The 20,178-nt window shown below is 56.7% G+C and overlaps 1 protein-coding gene across 2 annotated transcripts in view; it reads left to right on the top strand.

Annotated features, from left to right (window-relative positions):
- Positions 1–20,178, top strand: part of CHST11 (carbohydrate sulfotransferase 11) — a gene marked incomplete at its 3' end in the record, with an annotated part of 251,388 nt that overhangs the window by 118,831 nt on the left and 112,379 nt on the right. For both annotated transcript variants that reach the window (XM_079140445.1, XM_079140444.1), the window contains exon 2: positions 16,818–16,903. In XM_079140445.1, the coding sequence (XP_078996571.1) occupies positions 16,818–16,903 (86 nt within the window). The remainder of the gene's footprint in view (positions 1–16,817; positions 16,904–20,178) is intronic.

The raw sequence follows: 20,178 nt of genomic DNA on the forward strand, positions 1-20,178 counted from the left end.
ACCCCACGCCGCTTCCCTGTCCCAGAGGGCCAGGGCCCACGCGGGTGCCCCTTCCTCCTTCGCCCACGCCCTGCCCGCTCCTCTCCCGCACCGGCCTCCCTGTTGTTCTCTTGCCTAAGACAAGGTTGACTCACCCTGAGGCTCGAGAGCCTCGCTCCCACAGGAGGTGTGTGAGCAGCTGCGGGCTTTGCCATCTGGCGGCCCTCCGCGCTCCCAGCACGTTCTCCCGCCTCTGTGGTGCTGTGCAGCCAGCCCCAGCCACACGCCTTCTCTGTGTCCCACCTACGGGTCCTCTCCCGAATCAGAAGTGGAGCTTGCCGTTGGGGAGCGTGGGTAACCGCAAACGCAAGCCCGTCCTTGGAGAAGAGAGCGGCAGGCCTGTAGTGTCAGGATACAGAAGTGGGTGTCCAGTTCCTGCCTCCCGGTGACTCATGAGTTTAGGAGAGATGGTGACATTATGGACGTTAGTCACTGTCGTGTTGGGCTGGGGTACCTCAGTGGTAGAGCACATGCCTAGCGTGCATGAGGCCCTGGTTTCAGCCCCAGCACCCATCAATCAATCATCGGTCAATCAGTCAATCATTGCTATTTATTGAGTGCTCAGGGTGTGCAAGGCACTGTACCTAATCTGCATCATGCCATTTCATCCTCCTAACCCCATGATCTTGGGAATTCTTGTCTGGCAGAGAGGGTAAGTTAATTGGGCGTGGTCGGGTGGTGAGCCCAGTAGCCAGGTTTCCGAAGAGAAACCACTTTATTATTAGCACTGACCAAGTTCCTACCAGGTGCCCCGTATCAAGTGCTTACACGCACCCTCAGTCTCCATGAGGATGGTTTGATCAGAGAGGGTCATGGCTTGCTGAGGATTGCACAGTAGGAAGGGACAGCTTGAGACAGATACCACAGTTGGTCTGATTCTAGAACTTTCTGGCTCCTAACCTCCGTACTGTGTATCACCTTTTGTCAAGACTGTGCACCCCGTTATGAGAGGTTAAAGGAGGAGTTATGGGTGTCAAGCACCATCCCCACGTGGACGGGAGGCTTTCTAGACTGTGGGGGGTCTGAGGAAGAGGACGGGGTGCCCCCCAGACCTGCCTGAGGCCCCAGGGATAAATCTGAGTGAAAGGAATCTTGGCCGAGGCAACTGGAAAGGCCAACAGAAGCCCGTTAGCAGGACCCGCCCGACGGCTGGAAGCACAGAAGTCCTGTGTACTCTAGGCTGGCGGGGCCTCTGTGGGGTCCGTGGTCTGCAGGCCTCCGCGCGAGCCCGCGGCTCCCCTGGGCAGGCGGCGGCCGTGCGGAGGCTGCCCGTGGCCACTCCCTGACCAGCGGGGTCTCCCCACCTCCCCTCCCTCAGCAGTGCTTGGAAGTTATTTATGAGGCACCCCATGGCCTCCTGCCTGGGAGGCGGAGAAGCTCCCACTGGAAATAAAAGGACTGGCCTCTCTAAAACTCACTCCTGTCTCCTGGGGGCAGAGGACCATGATTTATGACCGCGGGTGGACGGCGTCTGGTGCGAGTTCTGGGCTTCGGTGACAGGGTGTGGAGACTGTAGTGTCGCAGATCTGTGCCCTCCAGTTACGGTCGCACGTGGCCTACTAATGGGTGTGGCCGGGGTGGCATTTCCTTAGAAGTCCTGACTGTGCGCTCTGGCGTAGAAGTCCTGACTGTGCGCTCTGGCGTTGAAGTCCTGACTGTGCGCTCTGGCGTTGAAGTCCTGACTCTGCGCTTGAAGTCCTGACTGTGCGCTCTGGCGTTGAAGTCCTGACTGTGCGCTCTGGTGTTGAAGTCCTGACTGCGCTCTGGTGCTTGGCTCGCATGGGTCTCTTCAGCCCTCGCCGGATCTCAGTGTGCCACGCAGTTTCATGCCCACTTTGAGGATGTGGAAGTCGGGGCCCAGTGAGGAGAAGCTAGAAGAGCCCCAGGTCCTGTGGTGGGGACAAGGGACTGGAATCCCCGACGCAGCAGCCCTACAGGCAGCCAGGCAGGGGTCCCCAGGCTGCGCTGGAGCCTGCCGTGGCCCTCTGGGCTCGGAGGCCCTGTGTCCAAGGACTTGGTCGAGGGCCTCCTTGAAGTTGGGAGAGGGTGGGCAGCCTGGAGGGGGACCGGCGCCAGGAGCATCCTGTGGCACAGCCCACCCTCCCTTCCAACATCCGCGCCAGGACCTTTGGCTCCTCCCCTCTCTGTTCTGCCCACGGCTGCCCGGTGCTTTAAAACATCCCAGACGCCCCCAAGTCCCCAGTCACTTCTAAGGGCGGACTCCTGGCCTTGGGGTAGACCTGTTGGATCAGGGTCTCGACCTCAGGGCCTGGGAACCTGTACTGACCTCACTCCAAGCCAGCCCGAGGGGTGTCCAGGTTGGGGGCCACTGGTCTAGGCCTCAGCTGGAGAGGGGCAGATGGCCGAGGTCACTCAGGTTCAGCCTGCGATGCTCCAACACAAAACCCGTTATCTTGGGCCGGCGGAGGGGTCATTATCATTGGTCCCTGATGCTCTGGGGAGGTGCTGGGACTATCTCACTGGCCGAGGGTATCTCCCTTGCATCCGTGTCATATATATATGACATAAAATGTATCATTGTAGCCATTTCTAGGGGTGCAGCTCTTTGGCATTGAGCACCTTCACATGTGTGCACCCCATGGTGGAGGAACATTCTAGAATACTTTTGAAACACTCTAGAAAGATGGGGCTGTGCATACATTAGGTGCCTAATAACCGCTTTCAGCCGACGGTGGAAGGGTGGGATTGACGGGTGACCAGGTAAGTTATGCATTAAGTAGGCACCTGCACTCCCAGCTTGCTGACCAGCAGCCTGGCCTCGGTCTATGTGGGGGCGGAGGGGACACTGATGAGCGACATGAACGCTCGTTCCTTTCTGGGGAAGCAGGGTGATGAGTTGATTGTCCACCCAGTGCCCAGGGCAACCTCCCGGCTTCCCTGACTCTCCCTGGACAGCACAGAGGAGATCTCTGTGACAAGTCAGTTCCCTCCCGTGCGCGTGCCGGGTCGGGGTGGCTCCGGGTTCCTGATGGGCCGGGGTTTCCAGTGCTGCTGACTTAAGACCGACCTGGTGGAGAACCAAACAAATGGGCCTTTTTATATTCAAGAAGAGAGTTAAAAAAAAAAAAAAGTATGTCAACAAAAGATCCATAGAGGATCTTGTTCTGCGGGCCACACTGCTGATTTCATGAGGGTGAGAGCAGGCAGCGCCCAGCTCGGTGCTGGGTGCATTTGGGTTTATGTCTGTGGTTACCGGGCAGGGCACCGAGGGAGGCCCACAAAAGCCGGCCTGTTCGGTGGCGGAGCACACTGCCAGTGGAATTTTGGTGAGCTTCCCAGCGGCGGAGGGAGGACCTTAAATCAGCGAGTGAGCTGTGAGTTCCAGAAGTCTTGGATTGGCAGGGTCGGGGACAGACTACCTGTCTTATTCAGAGATAGTGCATCGAGTCTGGACAGGCCCGGGGCCTCACCCAAGGTCACACTGGTTAGGAGCTTGGCCCCAACTCTGGCTGGCTGCTTCCCCCTCCACTTCCCAGGACATCAGACGTTCCCGGTCCCTGAGTTCTTGAGTTCCAGCGGCTGGATGACTTGTAGTCTAATCAGCCCAGAGATAACCTTTCCTGAATCGAGTGTTCCTTCCAGATTTATTTATATATCTGGTGACTTTTCTGTTTTTCTTTCCCGTAGCTAGGTCACCTCAGACTTTGCTTCTCAGCAGACCTTTCCAGTTGGGTGTCTTTGCTGCTCTGTCTTCCTGGTCGCCCCGGGGGAGCCCCTGCCTGGGTTCTGAGCTGAGTCGCGAGTGCTTTGCGCTCGCGCGCTCTCTCTCTCTCTCTCTCTCTCTCTCACCGTGGGGTGGAAACGTGGAGTCCTCAGCTTTCTGGCGTGGCTTATTTCTCTGAATTCTCAAGTGCCAGCTGATAAGAAGTCACTGCTGTTCAGTCAGGGAAGCCTTTCAGATGTAAGGCACAGAAGGAGCTCACGGAGCCCTCTGAGATCAGATCGCTGGAGGGTGATGCAGAGCTGGCTGGTTACTGCAGATAGACCACCACGTGAGCGCAGGACCCCTCTTTGGTCCTGGTGAGATCCAGGAAAGCTTTGGGCAGAGCTGGACGAGGGATTCACTACGTGTTGTTAATTGAGTGTCTACTTTGTGCCTGACTCTACTCAAAGTAGGAGATACAGAGAGGAATTGGAGGCAGTCTCTGGCAGGAGGAAGAGGTGACAAGGAAGCATCCAGGTTCCTGCACAGGGGCTTAATTACGTGTTCAGTCTCCTTGTTCCCCTCAAAGAATGAGGCGAGATGCCAGAGGAAGGGGTCAGGCAGAGCCTGAGCTTTAGGCCCAGCAGGGCTGGGTCCACCCCTCCTTCCTCCTCCTCCCAGTACCTGTGGCTGCTCAGAGGAGGTTGCTTTTTTAAACGCACATCCTCCCCACCCCTGCCCGTACAAGAGGCAGCTGCGTGTAGATCAAGATGAGGCTTGGGGCCCACCTGGCCTTGCCTTTCTGCTCCTCCACTGAACACTTGCCCCTGGACAGGTCACTCAATGTCCCTAAGCCTGCATTTTTGCATTGATGGAACAGAGATGCCCGTGATTGATCTTGTGACCTTGGGTGTGTCACTTGACCTCTCTGACCTTGGGTTTCTGCTCTTTCTGGTGAGGGGCAGCGAGCAGGAGTGGGGGGCCTGTGGGAGTGGACAGAGAGACAGGTACTTGCCGTTGTCCGCACTGAGCGGGTTCAACGTTTCTACCTCAAACGAAGAATTGAGGGAACCAGTGCTCCCCAGCGTGGGTCGCTTCCAGCTGTCCCCGCAGGCTGCACGCCCAGGCTCCCAGCCCTCCGCCTGCCGCCGACTCCCCCAGCCGGCCGGGTCCCAGAGCTGCACAGTTCTTGAACAGGTTCTCCTGCAGGGAAGCCAAGGGTCTCAGGGTCCCTGCCCACAGGGCCGGTGGACAGAGGTGCCCGCTTGCTGCTCCTGGCTCGTCTGGATGGCGCATTGCACTGTCCAGCCTGGCCCCGCGGAACCGTTATTGACAACTGCAGGCCCCGTGCAGAGATCACACGAGACCCGCAGAGTGACCAGTCCCTTTATTCAGGTGGATTTGTGGAAAAAGGCCTCAACCGTCTGTAAAATCGTTCCCTTTTTGCTCTCAAGCCCCTTCACTTCTTTCACTAGGGCCTTGACAGAAATCATCTGGGAGATTCCCCACCTGACAGATCGAGGGGTCACGTGGCTTTCATGGTTTCTGTTAACAAGAAAGAAGATTCTGGGCTTAAGCCGGAATTTGACCACCGTTCCTTACACCCTTCTGCCACATAAAACCCCAAGCTTGCCCCGTGCACACGGGCTGCTCTCGAGAAAACAGGCCAACGGGAAAGCATTTCTTAAGTCGATTAGCTCAGAGGTCAGCCTTTCTGTTCCCAGATACCTTGAGACTCGGGGACTTATCTTCAGTTGTAATTTTAAATCCTCATGCAGTGTAGACGTGTGGATTGTGGGTAAATGGGGTCAGTGAATGCTTGGTATGTCAGACACAGAGAACAAGATGTCACAGAGCCTTGGACCTCTGCTCCAGGGCCTCGGTTCTTTCTCCGCACTCGGTACGGTTGGCTTCTAGAAGGTAGATGACCAGGAGGACTTTGTCAGGCCGTGGGTACCGGGTCCTCAGGAGCCAGGTGGAAGCAGGAACTCTCCCATTCTTGTAGGCGTCTTTGCTTAACATGTTTGAACAAATGACTTGGAATTTTTGCCCCCCCCCCCATGCTTTGTGTGGAAAGGAAGGAGAAACTAGAAATGAAAGGCAAAAATTGGGGTGCCTTTCGCACCTTCCCTGGTGTTTCTGTGGCCCTGCTGTTCCATGCTGATGTCCCGCCGGACCCTTGACCTTACCTCCCCAGCATCAAGTGGACGAGTCCTGCGCCCTCGCTCTCGGGGACCTTGATCCTGCTCTAGCTTCTACTGGAGGAGAAGCCCGGGACTGTCCAGGTGGCAGGACCTCTGGAGGCCATTGTGATGTGTCATGGTTTTGTCCAAACTCATATGTTCATGGCATTTGGAGGCGAGGCCTTTGGGCAGTAGTCAGGATCAGTTGAGCCCTAAGGGTAGGCCCACGGCGGCCTCGGTGGCTTCATAAGATGGGGAGGTGAGCCCTGAGCTGGCGTGCCTGCAGTCCATCTGTGCGGTTCCTTCAGCCACCTTCTCAGGCAGCAGGAAGGCCCCGGCCAGAAGCCACGCACCTGCCATCACCATGCTCCTGGACGCCCAGCCTCCAGAACCTTGAATCAAGTAAATAAGCTCCGCTTTTTATGAACCACCCACCCTGGTAACACTCAGGTGTGACCACAGAAAACAGGCCTAGACAAGATGGGCAGTGTTTGTTGAAATGGTCTTTTGGTCTACACATGTATAATTCTGTTTGTATATGATTCAGGTAAAGCTGTGTCAAACTATTTGACAACATTTTATGGCAGAATAGCTGAGAATTGAGAAGAATTCTATCCTCATTTGGTTTTGATATTGCAGTTTTTCAAATGTTGAGAAAGCTGATTATTATTTGATCGAGTGAGCCAACTAATAGAAACCATGACTTCAAGGAGCAATGTGGGGGGTGTCTGGGCAGTTATTTGGAGGAGGGGCTTGTGTTGATACTCCTGAAGATCCCTCCCTTGATCTGCCCGACAGATATTTCCCTGGGACTCATGACGTCAGAGTAGGGATGTTGTGCTGAATGGCTGGCGCACAGGCTGCCCAAGAGGGCCTGGTACCCCCAAGCTGCCTGTCTGCACCTGAGCGAACCCTGTCTTTGGTTCACCCTCAGAGGTCCTGGGGCACTCAATACTGGGGCACCTTGCCCCTTGGACTTGATATTTTCCTTGACTTGGAAAACGAAGCATTACAATTGCAGTGAATTAAAACAGAGCAAAGGAGTGGGGTGGGCATGAATGAACACACTCTCCAGTAGTCTGGGCTCTGAGACAAGAAAACAGATGGAGGGAGGCAGAGGGGTCTGGGGAGAAGCCAGGGATGTGCTGCGTCACGGTCACCGTCGTCACCATCCCGGTCTCATCACGCCTACGAGAGGCTGTGATCCCAAGGTGCATCCTGGTTAGAGGAGTCACAGCACAAAGCCAACCGGGTCCCCAAGAGCCTGGCAGCCGCGGGCTCAGCACTTGATCTCCCGTCACCCGCTCAGCAGCCTGATAAGGCAGGTCCTCTCGTGATTCCCATCTTACTGGTGACAACACTGGGACACCGAGGAGTCAAGAAGTTTGCAGAAGATCGCTCGCTGGCGGGTGGAGGGGCCGGATCTGAAGCAGGAATTCTGACACCTCAGCGTGTTGGCCCAGGTGACAGGCAGACCCGATGACGCCGTTGAGTGCAGAACGTCCCCCATGGGACTCGAACCCCGTTTCCCGGTGTCACATTTGGATTCTTGCCGGAGGTGGACCTGGATCTGGGAACGCTGCCCCCTTCCTCTCTCCCTCCTGTCCCACACCCGAAGCCTCTCGGTGGTCCCGGTCATCAGGGACCCGGGACTCCCGCCTAGAGACCCCGTTCTTGGCCAGCGTGTGCCTGAGCAGGAAGCCCAGTTCTTTCCTCAGCCTAAACTAGAAGCCAGAGCTCATCTCGGGGTGGCGGAGAGGCGGGGAGGGCCTCTCATTATTACAGTGCCTGGTGTTCAGCGTGGTCTGTAGTCAGACCCAAATCATGTTCTGCTTGTCCCCGGCCCCGGGTCACCCAGAGAGCAGGCGGCAGGCTTGGAACCACACCTGCTCTCACGCACTGGCCGTTCCCACAGGCGGGGACAGGCGCTGGGCTCCTGCCTCCTCCTGGCGCTCTACCCAGCCGCAAGCGCCCTGCAGGTTGACAACTTTTTAATTTGCACGAACAGACCCGCCTGGCTGAGGGGGCGGATTTTGATGCCCCAGCAGGGCCTGTGCTGCCTGCTCTGCACCAAGAGGTCACCGCGTCCTGCAGGTCATGGCAACAACCGTGTCGTGCAGGGCTCGCTCACCTAGAGAAGGATGAGACTCCGTCTCTCTGTCTTGTCACCATGCAGTTTTATTTTAAGGGGAAAAGGGTCGTAAAAGGGTGCCCGTTTCCCTGGGGGAGACGGTGACAGCAGCTGCAGTTCTTTGCCTGGTTCATTCCCATCCCAGGCTGGCTTTGCGGGACTGTGGAGTGGCGGGGCTCAGCTTTGCAGCTTGGATCACGGGAAGGGAGGAGGAGGGAGACGGGCGCGGGGGCACGTGTCATAGGACGCGGCTGCAGCGGCCTGTCCCTCTGGCCACATTTCAGGGGGAACAAGGCTCTTAGCGGGGGACAGCTTCTCCCACAGCTGCGGTGCCTTCCCTGCCCCATCCTCTCCCCCACCCGCTCGGCTCTCCTTCCCAAAGGCCCCAACCCAAGTGACCCCAGCATCTAGCTGAGACTTGCAAAGATGGAGCACCCCGAGCGTGCCCTTGGCATTCCAGGATCCCTTGGGGTGCAGCTTAGCCCGCGGGAGGCCCTGAGCCCAGCCGGGCACCCCACGCGTGCGTGCACAGCCTTGGGGAAGGGACCCCCACCCATGGCTGCGCGTGACTTTCAGTTTTCTTGGGGAGCTTCCGGTTGTCGGCCCAGACCGTGCCTGGTTTTCAGCAGCACCTGTAGCGCTGAGTCGATTTGGATCGCGTGGCGTGCTGAGGTCACCCTGCTGAAGTGCGCACAGCGTTGATGCCACCAGGGGTTGCTTGGTGCTCTCTGCCCTGTGCAGGAGCAGTCCCCATCTTTATCTGTGGAATTCTGCGCCTTAAACCCCATGTCCCTGTCTTTACATGGTGACATTTAATATCAGTATTTTTTTTTTTTTTTAATCAACAGACTCTGCTTCGTTCACAGTGTGTCAGAGTGAACGAGATGTATGAGCTTGTCCCTCCAGTCTCGGGCATCTCAGGGTCTGCGGGTTTGGCCGTCGGGAGGGAAATGCTATGGTAAACATCTCTGCAACGCAGCTTTCCCCCTTTCTGTTGACCAGTCCCCGGGTGTCCTTTCCCCAAGAAGGACGTCACTGGAGTTGAAGGGTGTGAACATCTCCCTGGCTCTGCGACGTGGGGCAGATGGACATGTTTTTTAAAAGCAGTGTTCTCTCCGTTGGCGTCTTGTGCTGGAAACAAGTCAGAAGATGATGCAGAGACGGCTCCCTCCCCTTCACTCTCCAGACGCAGGGAAACGGGAATGTGGCTTTGGGTCCACGCGTGGCTGTCTTGGAAGGCTCGGCTCTGTGTGGCCGTGGGCGTCTTTCCCTGGGGAGAGACTCTCTCTACTGTCTCTTGCTGTGGGAGAAAAGAGAGACCCAGGTCCGCGGCCCCTCTCGGAATCCTGTAGCAGCCACGCCGTCAGGTGAGCAAGGCCAGATGCCCTGACCGCCGTCGCACCAGCCCCTGCTGTCCACGGACAGTTGGAGAACTTCTCCTTGATTTGTGAAATAACTTAGTGCCCACGGATTAATATGGGTGTCTAGGTCAGTGAGGCTTCTGGTTGGGCCAGAAGACAATTCAAGGTGCTCTCTCGGGGAATAGGAGAGTGACCTCGCGGACATCAGGGATGATAACTAGTGGTGGCTCGTCGTGCGCTTACCTTGGGCCATTCGTTCTTCACAGCAGCACCTCTTGGTAGGCATCTCGTCACCTCCACCTTATAGATGAGGTGACCGAGGCCAGGAGATCAAGTAGCAGGGCTCTGCAGGATGCAGACCCGTGTGCATTAGTTTGGTAGTGCTGCTGTAACAAATCGCCATGAACCTGGTGGCTTAAAACCACACAGGTTTGTTCTCCCACACACAGTTGTGAAAGGTAGAAGTCTGGAATCGGGGTGTCAGCAGGGCCAAGCTTCCCTCTGTAGGGGGCCCGTGTCTCGTGCTGTGCCCCCCACTGGCCAGGAGGGGCATTTCCGAGCTTGGTTCATTCTAGCTGCTGTCCCAGAGTGCTGTGGACCCGGTGACCGCTGAACCACCGACTGCTGGTCCTCACAGTCGGAAGGCGGGGAGTCCCGGATCAGGGCTGCCCTCTTGCTGTGCCCTCCCTGGGGGAAGGAGCCAGGTGTCTCGCTCTCAGGCATTAATCCCGTGCTCGTGACTGACGCCTCCCGAGGCCCCCGTGGATCTGGGCGTAGGAGTGGGGTGCACAGCCGGCACCTCGACTGCTCCCGCTCTCCTGGGCAGCCAGACCAGCTCTGAAGCCACGTCCCTCAGCCCCACATATCCATCCGGCCCTCTTTGTGTGTGACCAGGTGGCCGCAGGAGGCCCTTCTTGACGTGGATGTGGCTCAGTGTGCCCGCGCCTGCCAGGAGGACAAGTGGCTTGTGCCCGGGCAGGGGCCTCATGCCTCTGGAGTTATGCATGGCCCTCTGCTCCGGCACATTTCTGCAGATGACCAGTCCTCTCGGAGGGGACGGGCTGGCCACCGAGGATGCTGATGGGGCAATCCCGGTTCTCCTGCAGTCACCTGCAGGGGGACAGCACATTCTTCCAGGCTGAGTGTTAGAGCCCTCCGCCCCCGGGAGCCTTCGACCTCAGGAAGCCTCGTGGCTTCTGGATGAAGCAGTGTTCTTTCCCTTCCCGGTCAGACCAAGGCTGTCCGCATAATTCTTGGATTCACACCTTTGACCTTTATTTGCCAAAAGTTCAATTCACTTTAGTTCCGTGACCACCTCCCACAGGAGGGGCTTCTTGCGTCGTAGGGAGACCGACACAGGACTTGGCTTGGCTGTGATAGGGTTTGGGTTCTTCCCCAGGCAAATAAAGGCCAAAATCCCTCAGGCTCCCCACACCCCCCAATACTGGAGATCGAACTCAAGGGCACTCAGCCATGAAGCTACATCCCCAGCCCTTTTTATTTTTTATTTTGAGACAGGGTTTCACTAAGTTGCTGAGAGTCTTGGTGAGTCGCAGAGGCTGGCCTCAAACTTGCGATCCTCCTGCTTCGGCCTCCAAAGTCACTGTTATCACAGCCATGCACCACCCAGCTGACCCTCAGTTTTCTTTATTGAATTCACTTGTAGGTCTCCAGTAAGGAGGATGGGATCTGGTTTTGAAGGGCTCTGGCTTGTCCCTGTGGGAGGCTTTGTGTGCAGGAAGTAGTGGGAACCAGAGGCTGAAGTTAGATAATGTCATGAATGACAGTGTAGGCTGAGCCCTAGTCTCACCTCACTGGGGCTCCTGAAGTCACCTGCAAACTCAAGCGTGCTGAATGTTTTGTAAAGCACCCCAAGGCCCTGGCTCCTGAGCTGGCCTTTGTGCACATCCCTTCTGGGTGTCAAAATCTGCAATTGGTGGCGCATCTCATTGCAGGTGTGGGTTGGATCTGAGCTCGGCCACACACTGGCTGGTCCCTTGGTACGTTCTTCAGCCCCTCTGAGCTTCAGTTTCCTTGTCTTTAAAATGGGTGTGAGACCACCTGCTTGCAGGGTGGATAAGGAGCCCTGAGGAGCGGGGGACAAGGGTCAGTGTTCATGGGGTGCAGAGAGAGCTCATTTAAGGCACCTCCCAGCCCAGGAAGAGCACATCACATTAATTTTGCTTTATGTTTTTGTTTGTTTTCACTACATTGGCTACGGAGGTGAATTAACCCATTTTGAGGGAGCGTTGTACCTGGAGGATCTATGAGGAAGGAGCTTGCCAACCTCTCTCAGTTGCTGTTCTGCCGTTCGGAGGGGCTTTGGCCTGACACCTGTTAGTACAGTCAGTGTCGGTGGTTAAACTTCTGGGTTGCTTGACCTTGAATTTTAGTTTCAGTCACTTGAAATGCCTGTGCTAAATACCCACTGTGCGCTAAGCGCTTAGTCAGGCACCGGGTGCGATGAGGGCAGCTGTGGGGCTTGGCCTTTGGGGACATAGAACCACAGGGGATGTGGCAGCCTGGCCATGCCGTCCCCTCTCTGAGCCCAGTTTTCTCCTCTGAAAATGAGGGGAAGTGGCTGGATGGGGTGAGACCCTCTCAGACTCCAGAGACGAGTTTGGACTCAAAGTGCCGACTCTGGCTTGGGAGCCGGTGGGATCCAGTGGAGACACGGCCCTGGGTATTTTCTACACGTCCCGAATGGACGAGCCCCAGATGCAGCTGCTGTGAGGACTGACTCTGCTCTGCGCACCCCGGCTCCGTGGGGGCGCCCGCCTGTGGAGCGGCTCGCACCCCGCCCGGCTCTTCCCTCCGTCCTCATGCTGAGACTCCCTCCCACAGTTCTTGCTTTGTGTAGAAGGAGAGCCCAGGTCCAGAGGGCAGCGCTGGACCCAGAAGGACAGGTGACAGCTGAGTAGCCTCAGTGGGCATTTAGTGGATGCTGAACCCTCCGGCTCGGGGTCTCCTGACCCCATCATCTCTGGGGACAACTTCAGGTCTCAACTTGAGACCAGGGGTTTGTTCTAAGAATTGCCTATGGCCCAGGCTTAGACCTCCAGCTGTCTGGGGTTTGGGGACCATTTTTATGGGATTATTGTACAGTCACCACAGGGAGTCGGTGGTCCAGGGCCGCCTCTGCCCTGCAGAGACCGAATCCGCCCAGGCCCAGGGCCTCCGTATGCAGTAGCATGGTGTTTGCATATGACCTGCACACAGCCTCCGTCCTCATCGCCAGATTACCTCCAACACAGTGCTGTGCAGGTAGCTGTCCCCCTGTAGAGCTTAGGGGACACAGATTGAGTGTTTCTTCTCCAAAATGCTCAGGAAATGCACTTCCAAATGCTTTGGAAGTGTCCCAGATTGCAGAGGTTTTTGGATTTGGGAATGTTCACATAGACTTGATATCCACTGATTTTTCCTAATCCCCAAATCTGAAACCTGAAAATCCCAAATCTGAAACTTTTTCTGAGCGCCGTGACACTCCCCGAGTTTCAGATTCGGGGCTTGGGGGTTATTGGGGGTGCTCAGTCTGTCCGGATGAGACCTCGTTCCTAGCGAGGCCGCTGGCTCGGGGGCAGAGCTGGGCGGCCCCGTCCTGTGACAGGGCTGAGCTGGTTCCGGTCCACTTCTGCTCCTGAGCCTGCTTCTTCTAGGGGCTGTGTGGTGCTCCACTGGTCGGGGACTGTTCTGGCTGTAGCACCGCAGGTCCTGAGTTCCCCAGATCTCAGTCCTTGGGAACCAGAGGAGTTGGTTGTCCTGCTTTTCAGCACAGTGACCTCAGAAGCAGGTGGGGGTCGGCTGCCATGGACTGACCTTCGGGGGCAGGCTGAGGGACCCCGTTCAGGTTGAATCAGACAGTCCTGTCTGGCCAGAGGATGGACGGCACCAAGTGGGTCAGCTGGCCTGCATCGTGCATCTGGGGAGGGCGGCCTGCGGTTGGATGCTGTTCTTCCCGGAGTTGGTGAGGAATCTGCCCAGGTTGTCAGCAGGTCAGGAGCTTCAGAAAGCGACCCACATCCACCGGGCGTTAGGGTTGTTTTGCCGGAGGGAGCCTGGAGCCCCACTGATTGGCAATTTAGTACAGAAGTGTTTCACTTCGAATGCAGAGTGAAGTAGCAGCCCCCAAATGGTGGGTGTTAGGAGCGTGAGACCCTCTTTCCCTGCCTTTGGAGACATGGCAAAGGGAGAAAAGCACCAGTTCTAGAAAGAGACAGACCAGGATTTGAATTTGCTACTTGCCCTTTCATTTACTGGCTGTGTGATCTCAGGCAAATTACTTACCTCTCTGGACTTCAGTTTCCTCAACTGTAAAATGGGAATGAGTGTTATTTTTACTGTGTCTGACTTACAGGGTTTTATGAGGATTAAATGAAGCGGTGTGACAGAAGGACTTAGCACTGTGCCCGGCGTCAGGCACATGGTCAATTCTAAAGACTGGTTGTCTGTGATGATTACGAACTCTAATTGTATTTTATGAGAACCGTCTTCCATTCCTGGCTCTGCCACTAACTACTCGGGGGACTTGGGACAATCGTATAACTTCCTGAGATTCTTCTGTAAATTGCAGGGATTGGACTTCGCTCTCATCCCTCGGGATTCTGATAACTTGGTTTTGTGACGGGCACGGAAGGCGGGTTCCCTGGGACCCCTTAGCACTTCTGTCGTATCTCTCAGACCCGAACCAGCAACCTGGCAGCCCTTCTTGGTGCCAGAGCACCGACTGGGCCAGAGGGCGCCCCTGGGACTTAGATGGGCCGATTCCTCTGTCCTGCGCCGGCTTCCGCCCCCCGGTGCAGGTAGAGACGGGGACAGACGCTCTTCATCCCCTTGCAGCAAATGCGTGGGCTCGATGTTGACTCTAGCTTCGTGGAAGACCCCTGGTCGCAGGGGTCACGCCGCCAACGGGGTTGATGAGGTTGCTGAAAAGGGTCTTGGGCTCCATCGAGGTGAGAGAGGAGAAAGCCATCGCTGGAGCTAAGTGACGCTGGTGCTGTTGGGCAGCGGGTCTCCACTCCGTGTCCTCAGCAAGACCCTGCCCCCAGGCGATGCCCCCGCAGGTGGTGAAATCCTAGCCCGTTCTCGAGCCTTCCAAGTACCTGCCGGGTGCCCAGCACCCCGAATGACATGGCCACCGTCTGTGTCCCAGGACCCAGTGCCTGGCAGGTGCCAGCCTCTCGCAGGCGCTCGAGGAAAACCTAAGAGCCAGTCGGGCGCAGCTGCCCACCCTGTCCATGGCCCGTGGCTCTGGGTTGCTTTGGGGATCACCTGTCCTAGATGTGGCCCGCCAGCCTACCTCAGGCCAGGAGGGACCCGCGGAGATGTCTCTGACCCTCGCGTGTGGCACAGCGTGGTGACTGACAGCTCTGCCGCCTGGGGGTCCTGACGCCTGGGTGACTGTGCTCACCCTGCTGGTCACTGAAGAGGGGGCGTTGGTGGCACCCGCCCCGTAGGACACTCATGGGGATTATGGGAGCAGGAACCAGTGCTCTTTGGATGGACAGCCGCCGCCTGCCGGTGGGTCTCCCGTTCTTCCCCGATGTCCCCTGTCCTAAGATACGCAGGGCGTAAAAGTCCACCTCAAGCAGGGCAGCCAGCCCATCCCAGGATCCCGCCAACCCAGGATGGGAAATACCAAAAAAACTCACATCTGTACTGATTTTTTTTTGGTGGTACCAGGGATTGAACCCAGGGGCGCTTAACCACTGAGCCACACGCCCAGCCAGACTGAGCAGTGGCGGGAGGCGGCCCTGGGCTCACAGGCGATGGGCTGCTGCTGCCAGGTACGAGTGGCTTTGCACAGACGTGGCCTCGACCGTACTCAAGTGCCTGAGATCCAGGGAGGCTCGGGAAGAGGACCTGTGACCTCGTCCCTGGTCCATGAGCTCCTTCCTGCGCCCTGGGATGGACTCCTCCTCCCCAGGCATGGAGAGCGCTCCGACTGCAGGGGACTGTTCCCATCCTCATCAAAAGCACTGTCTTCAGAGACCTGGGGTTGACAAAGCCGGTTCACCCGACGCCCGGTGAAGTCACAGGCTGGGCTGCAGGCGAAGGACCCAAGTCGCAGGCCCCACACGGTCAGGGCATTTTAAAGCCCTTGCATTAGAAAAATAAACCAATTAAATAATACGGCCTTCCATAAAAGCAGACTTTTAATGGATTCCACGGTAGGGTTTCACGGTGGCCGGCCCGCAGCCCCGGGCCCCGATGAGCCAGTCTGTCGCCACGGGGAGAATTTAATCTTGCATGGCGTGGGCATAATTTTACAAGTTTTATGGCTGTTTTCGCTCCTGTGAAGTGTTGCTATGCCATTGTGCACCGGGGGTGACTTGCCTGCGTTTAACGGCTTACCTCCTTTTCGGTGGAAATGAAAAATGAAGTAATAAATGGAAGAAAAACACAAGGTAGATTTTTCCCTGCCTCGTCTTGGGGCAGCCCCGGAGGAACAAAGAACCAGTGTTTCCCTGGACGGCCTAATCAAGTCCTAGTGGCTTTTATGTATTGACATTTGCCTGCGGATCCGGGGAAGGCTGCGGCCAGGCAGGGGCTGCGTGGCGCTTGTACCGCGACCCTGGAACACTTGGGCTGGTTCTGCAGGGCAGAGGTTGGCGCGTTTCGCTCTGCGGGTAAATGCAGCCCACTGCCAGTTTTTATTAAGTGGTTGAAGTAAATAGGAAGAAGATATTTCTTGACATGTGAAAAATATCTGAAATTCAGATGCTGCCATCTATAAATGACCTTTTTCTTTTTTGTAATGGGGATTGAACCCAGAGGTGCTTTACCACTGAGCCATGTCCCCAGCCCTGTTAGTTTTTATTTTGCTCAGTTGCCGAGGCTGGCCTTGAACTTGGGATCCTCGTGCCTCAGCCTCCAGAATTGCTGGGGTTCCAGGCGGCCGCCTCCACACGCAGCCATACACCCACTGGGATGGATACTTGGCCCCGGCCGTTCTCTGCTGTGTCGTAAGCAGCTGCTTTCACCCCACAAGGGCCCAAAGTGGGTGCCACCCGGCCCTTTCCAGGAAAAGGCTGCCAGCCCGTGCCCAGGAGGGCCAGCAGAAGGGGAGAGAGGACACGGCCTCATGTTCCCACCATTGATACTTTCCTGGGGCCCAAAGTGACAAGTCACAGGAGGCTGGCCTGGGGAGCAGGTGACTCACCTGACACCTTTCCGAAGCCGATTCTTGATCTTCTCTTCGGGGAAGTGGCTTCTGTCCAGAGGGTTTTAGGGCTCGCCGTGGGTTCCTGAATGCTAGTGAGTTGCAGCCTGAATGTCGGGGAGGCGGCTGGGCAGCCCGGCCTTGCGTGGAGGGCAGCAGTGAGGAGCGACTTTCCTGGGAGCTTCCTTCCTTCCCTCGCTGCTTCCCGCTCCTGGATGCCTTTTTCTCTGTCCAAGGCCACGGCCTCTCCTTTCTGACCAGCTTCGCTTTCTCTCCTCAGTCATGCGGAGGAATCCCTTCGGTGTGGACATCTGCTGCCGAAAGGGGTCGCGAAGTCCCCTGCAGGAGCTCTACAACCCGATCCAGGTAAGCCCGGGGGACCTGCGTGCTCTCCTGACCGGCAGCACCTGGCGGTTTGGGGGTGGGGGGCGTGGTACAGAAAAACTGCCAAACTGGTGGTCTGGGGAGACTTGAAACCGCCCTCCCTGGCCCTGCGGCGGTCCCGGTCCTCAGTGCAGGTTGAGCATCCTCCTCTGAATGTCTGAAATCCAAAGGGCTCCGAAGTCAAAAACTCTGGGAGCCCCGACATGGCGCCACAGAGGGAATATTCCACACCTGACTTCACGTGACCGCTCACAGCCATAATGCAGGTGCATTGACAAGACTGTCCCTCAGGCTGTGGGTGAAAGGTCATTGGAGGCACAAGTGAATTTCATGTTTAGACTTGAGTCTCTTCCCCAAGTTGGCTCATGACGTCTATGCAACGTGTTCCAGAGTCTGAAAAAATCCAAAATCTGAAAGGCTTCTGGCCCCGAGCATTTGAGTGGGGGATGCTCCACCTGTATGACATTTCTGAAAGTCTAGCAGGAAATGTTTAGAATTAACAGAAAGGCCAAGGGGCAGTGCTGGCCTCGGCTTCCGGACCCCTGAGAGCTGTAGCCACGGGCCATGAGCTTGGAGGGCTGCCCCCCGGCTCGCAGGCGGGCAGACTCCCCGGCAGCTCCCACGTGGGATGGTGGAGACCCAGTGATGCCCCGTGAGCCACCCGGCACGTCTCCCTCGTGCATGGGGACTTCCAGTCAGTCTGACTCGTCCATTAATGGGGCAGCAGACGTGGCCTCGGTTGTCAGTGATGAAAGGAGCTCCTTTTGGAGCAAAATAGAAACGAAAACAATATAAACTCCAACCAAAGAAAGTGAGGAGCAGAGTTCGGAGGCGGCGCCCCGTCACCACGGCAACGGCCTTGGGGGTGGTGCCTGGGTCTTGATGTGGAAATTCCCAGGCGGGTCCTTGGGTAGAAGGTTCATTCCCACCTGGTGACTGAGGACGGCGTCAGCCGCTCTGCAGAGCTCTGGGGAAGGCCGAGCGGCCCAGGCGTGGTTCTGGGCTGAGTTTTCAGTCTGATGTTTCCGTGGGCCACGGGGCTTGTAGAAGGTCATGCCTGGGCTTTGGGGATGCTGGCTCCAGGGGCAGGAGACCCGAGTGTCTTTGTCCCACACCTGCCCCCTCTCCTCTCTTCCACTCCCTGCTGGGAACAGGGACACTGTGGCAGAGCAGCGAGGGTGGCCTCATCCGCTTACTTACCGCCACTGCCCCACCTTGGAGCTCTGTGTGACCAGGCCAGATTAACCCGCTAAGTGCAAACTCAGGTCTTGCCAGAGGCCTCCTCTGCGGGGCTCTGGGGCGACCCAGCAGGGGATTCGAGCTGTGGTTTCCCTGGGCACCCCCGCGACCTGACCATGACTGGCCACTGTCCTCAGAAAGAGGTAGGACCAGGCTCTGCAACTACTTCTGGGATCTCTGGTGAGCCCGGTGGAAAGGCTGGCAGGCCACACAGATGCTGACCAGTCCCATCTTTTGGCTGACATCTCCTCGTGACAGTGACACAGGAAGTCATGGGCAGAGCTATTTATGATGGACACCCTCTGAGGGGGAAGTCCACGCCCAGTGACCTGGGCACTGCTGTGTCCCCAACATCTAACATGGGGTCTGGCCGACAGCAGGTCCCCCAGACGTTTGCGATTGAGAGAGCGAAAGTCTGGGTTCAGATTCCCGCCTCACCTCAAGGATTCAAGGTCCCTGGAGCACACGGGGGTCCCCTTTTAGATTTTCCCATCTCACAGTCTCCCTGGGGAGCTGGGGACAGAACGGTCCTGATGTGTCCGAGGGGTATGGTTTGTCATCTGGAGGTCACAAGGGTGGCTTCAGTGTGGCAAGTCCTCGAGTCGGAGGGTTCAGAGCTTGGCGACCCCGTCCCCTTGTCTACAGCCCCTCTGAGTCTGCCGTCCCTTGTCTACCATGCAGGTGAGTCACGCCCACCCTGCGGGGCCCCTCGAGGGGCATGTCCTCCTCAGGGCCTCCCGTGGAGTGTCCACTCCTGGGACTATTCGCTCACAACTTGGTGGCTTTCATCGGCCCGAGCACGTTCTTCTGCCTGCAGCTCAGAGCCAGGTGCAGGAGGGTGGAGAGGGGCTGGCTCAGCCTCCCTGAGGTCGCCATTTGTGATTGACAGGCAGGGTGACCCTGCTAGGTGCCTTGTCAATCAATCAGAGGAGTGGAGGCCCTACTGGGTGGACATCATCTTGTCCCTAGGGTGGTGTTTTGAGGGTTGTCCGGATGGGAAGCCCATTCAGCCCTGGCCTAGGACGTGGGAGGGATGTCCTTTGCGAGGACATTGCTGGGTGAGTCATTGTCCTTCAAGGATGGCTCGGGCATGCCCTCTGGCCTCTGAGCTGGCAGCGGGGGACATGTCCCTGCAGGAAGATCGCCCTGTTTCCTCGGGATGTTTTTTTTCTGAGCCAGCTTCCTTTATAAGCTGTAGTTGGTTCTGTTCCCACACAGAGTCCCTAAGTGCCACTGGGGGAGGGGCTGTCTCGGGCTCCTGGGGGCTGCCGTGATCCGGGGGGCGGGGTGCAGAGGGGAGAAGGGAGCCAGTGTGGAAAGTTTTGCATCTGAGAGACAGTGGCAGATTTGGCACCTAATGGGACACGGCTCAGTTTCTCAAATGTTCCAACCAGCTTGTGGCGCTGCTGAGCCTTCTATGACGTTCTCACTGGGGTATTCACCTGACAAAGGACAAAGCCCCTGACCCCTGGAAACCAAACTGTTCCCGGAAACGGGGACTCCCTTTGCTGTGCTGACCGCCCGTTTGGGTTTGACATAGGTTGGTGACAGTAGGAACCATTTATTTTATATAAGAACTATACCAACACGATACCTGGGTGCCTGTGATCCCAGACTCCAGAGGCTGAGGCAGGAGGATTGCAGGTTTAGTAGTTCTTGCAGCAACTCAGCTAGAACTACTAAAGACAACCCCGGAATAAAATACAAATACCTCTGGGCTGTGCTCACCCTTACTAGCAAAGTTCTCTTGGCAGGAATCACCTCGTCCCCTCCCCCAAACAAAACACGAACTCAAGAGTTTCACTGGACAAAGGTTTATACCTCCCTTGGGAAAATGGGCTATAATCTGACTTTGGCATTCAGGGTTTTCTTATTTCAGTGCCCTGCAAACCCCTAACCATTAAAACGACAATTGGTTTTTTAAAAAAAGTTGCTGTTGATATTCTTAGCAAAGCTGCACTCTGATGTCTTATAATTATCCTGCTTCTCTGCTGTCTCCCTGGCCCCAAAATAAAACG

This window comes from Sciurus vulgaris, assembly GCF_902686455.1.
Source record: "Sciurus vulgaris genome assembly, chromosome: 5".
Taxonomy (NCBI): Eukaryota; Metazoa; Chordata; class Mammalia; order Rodentia; family Sciuridae; genus Sciurus; species Sciurus vulgaris.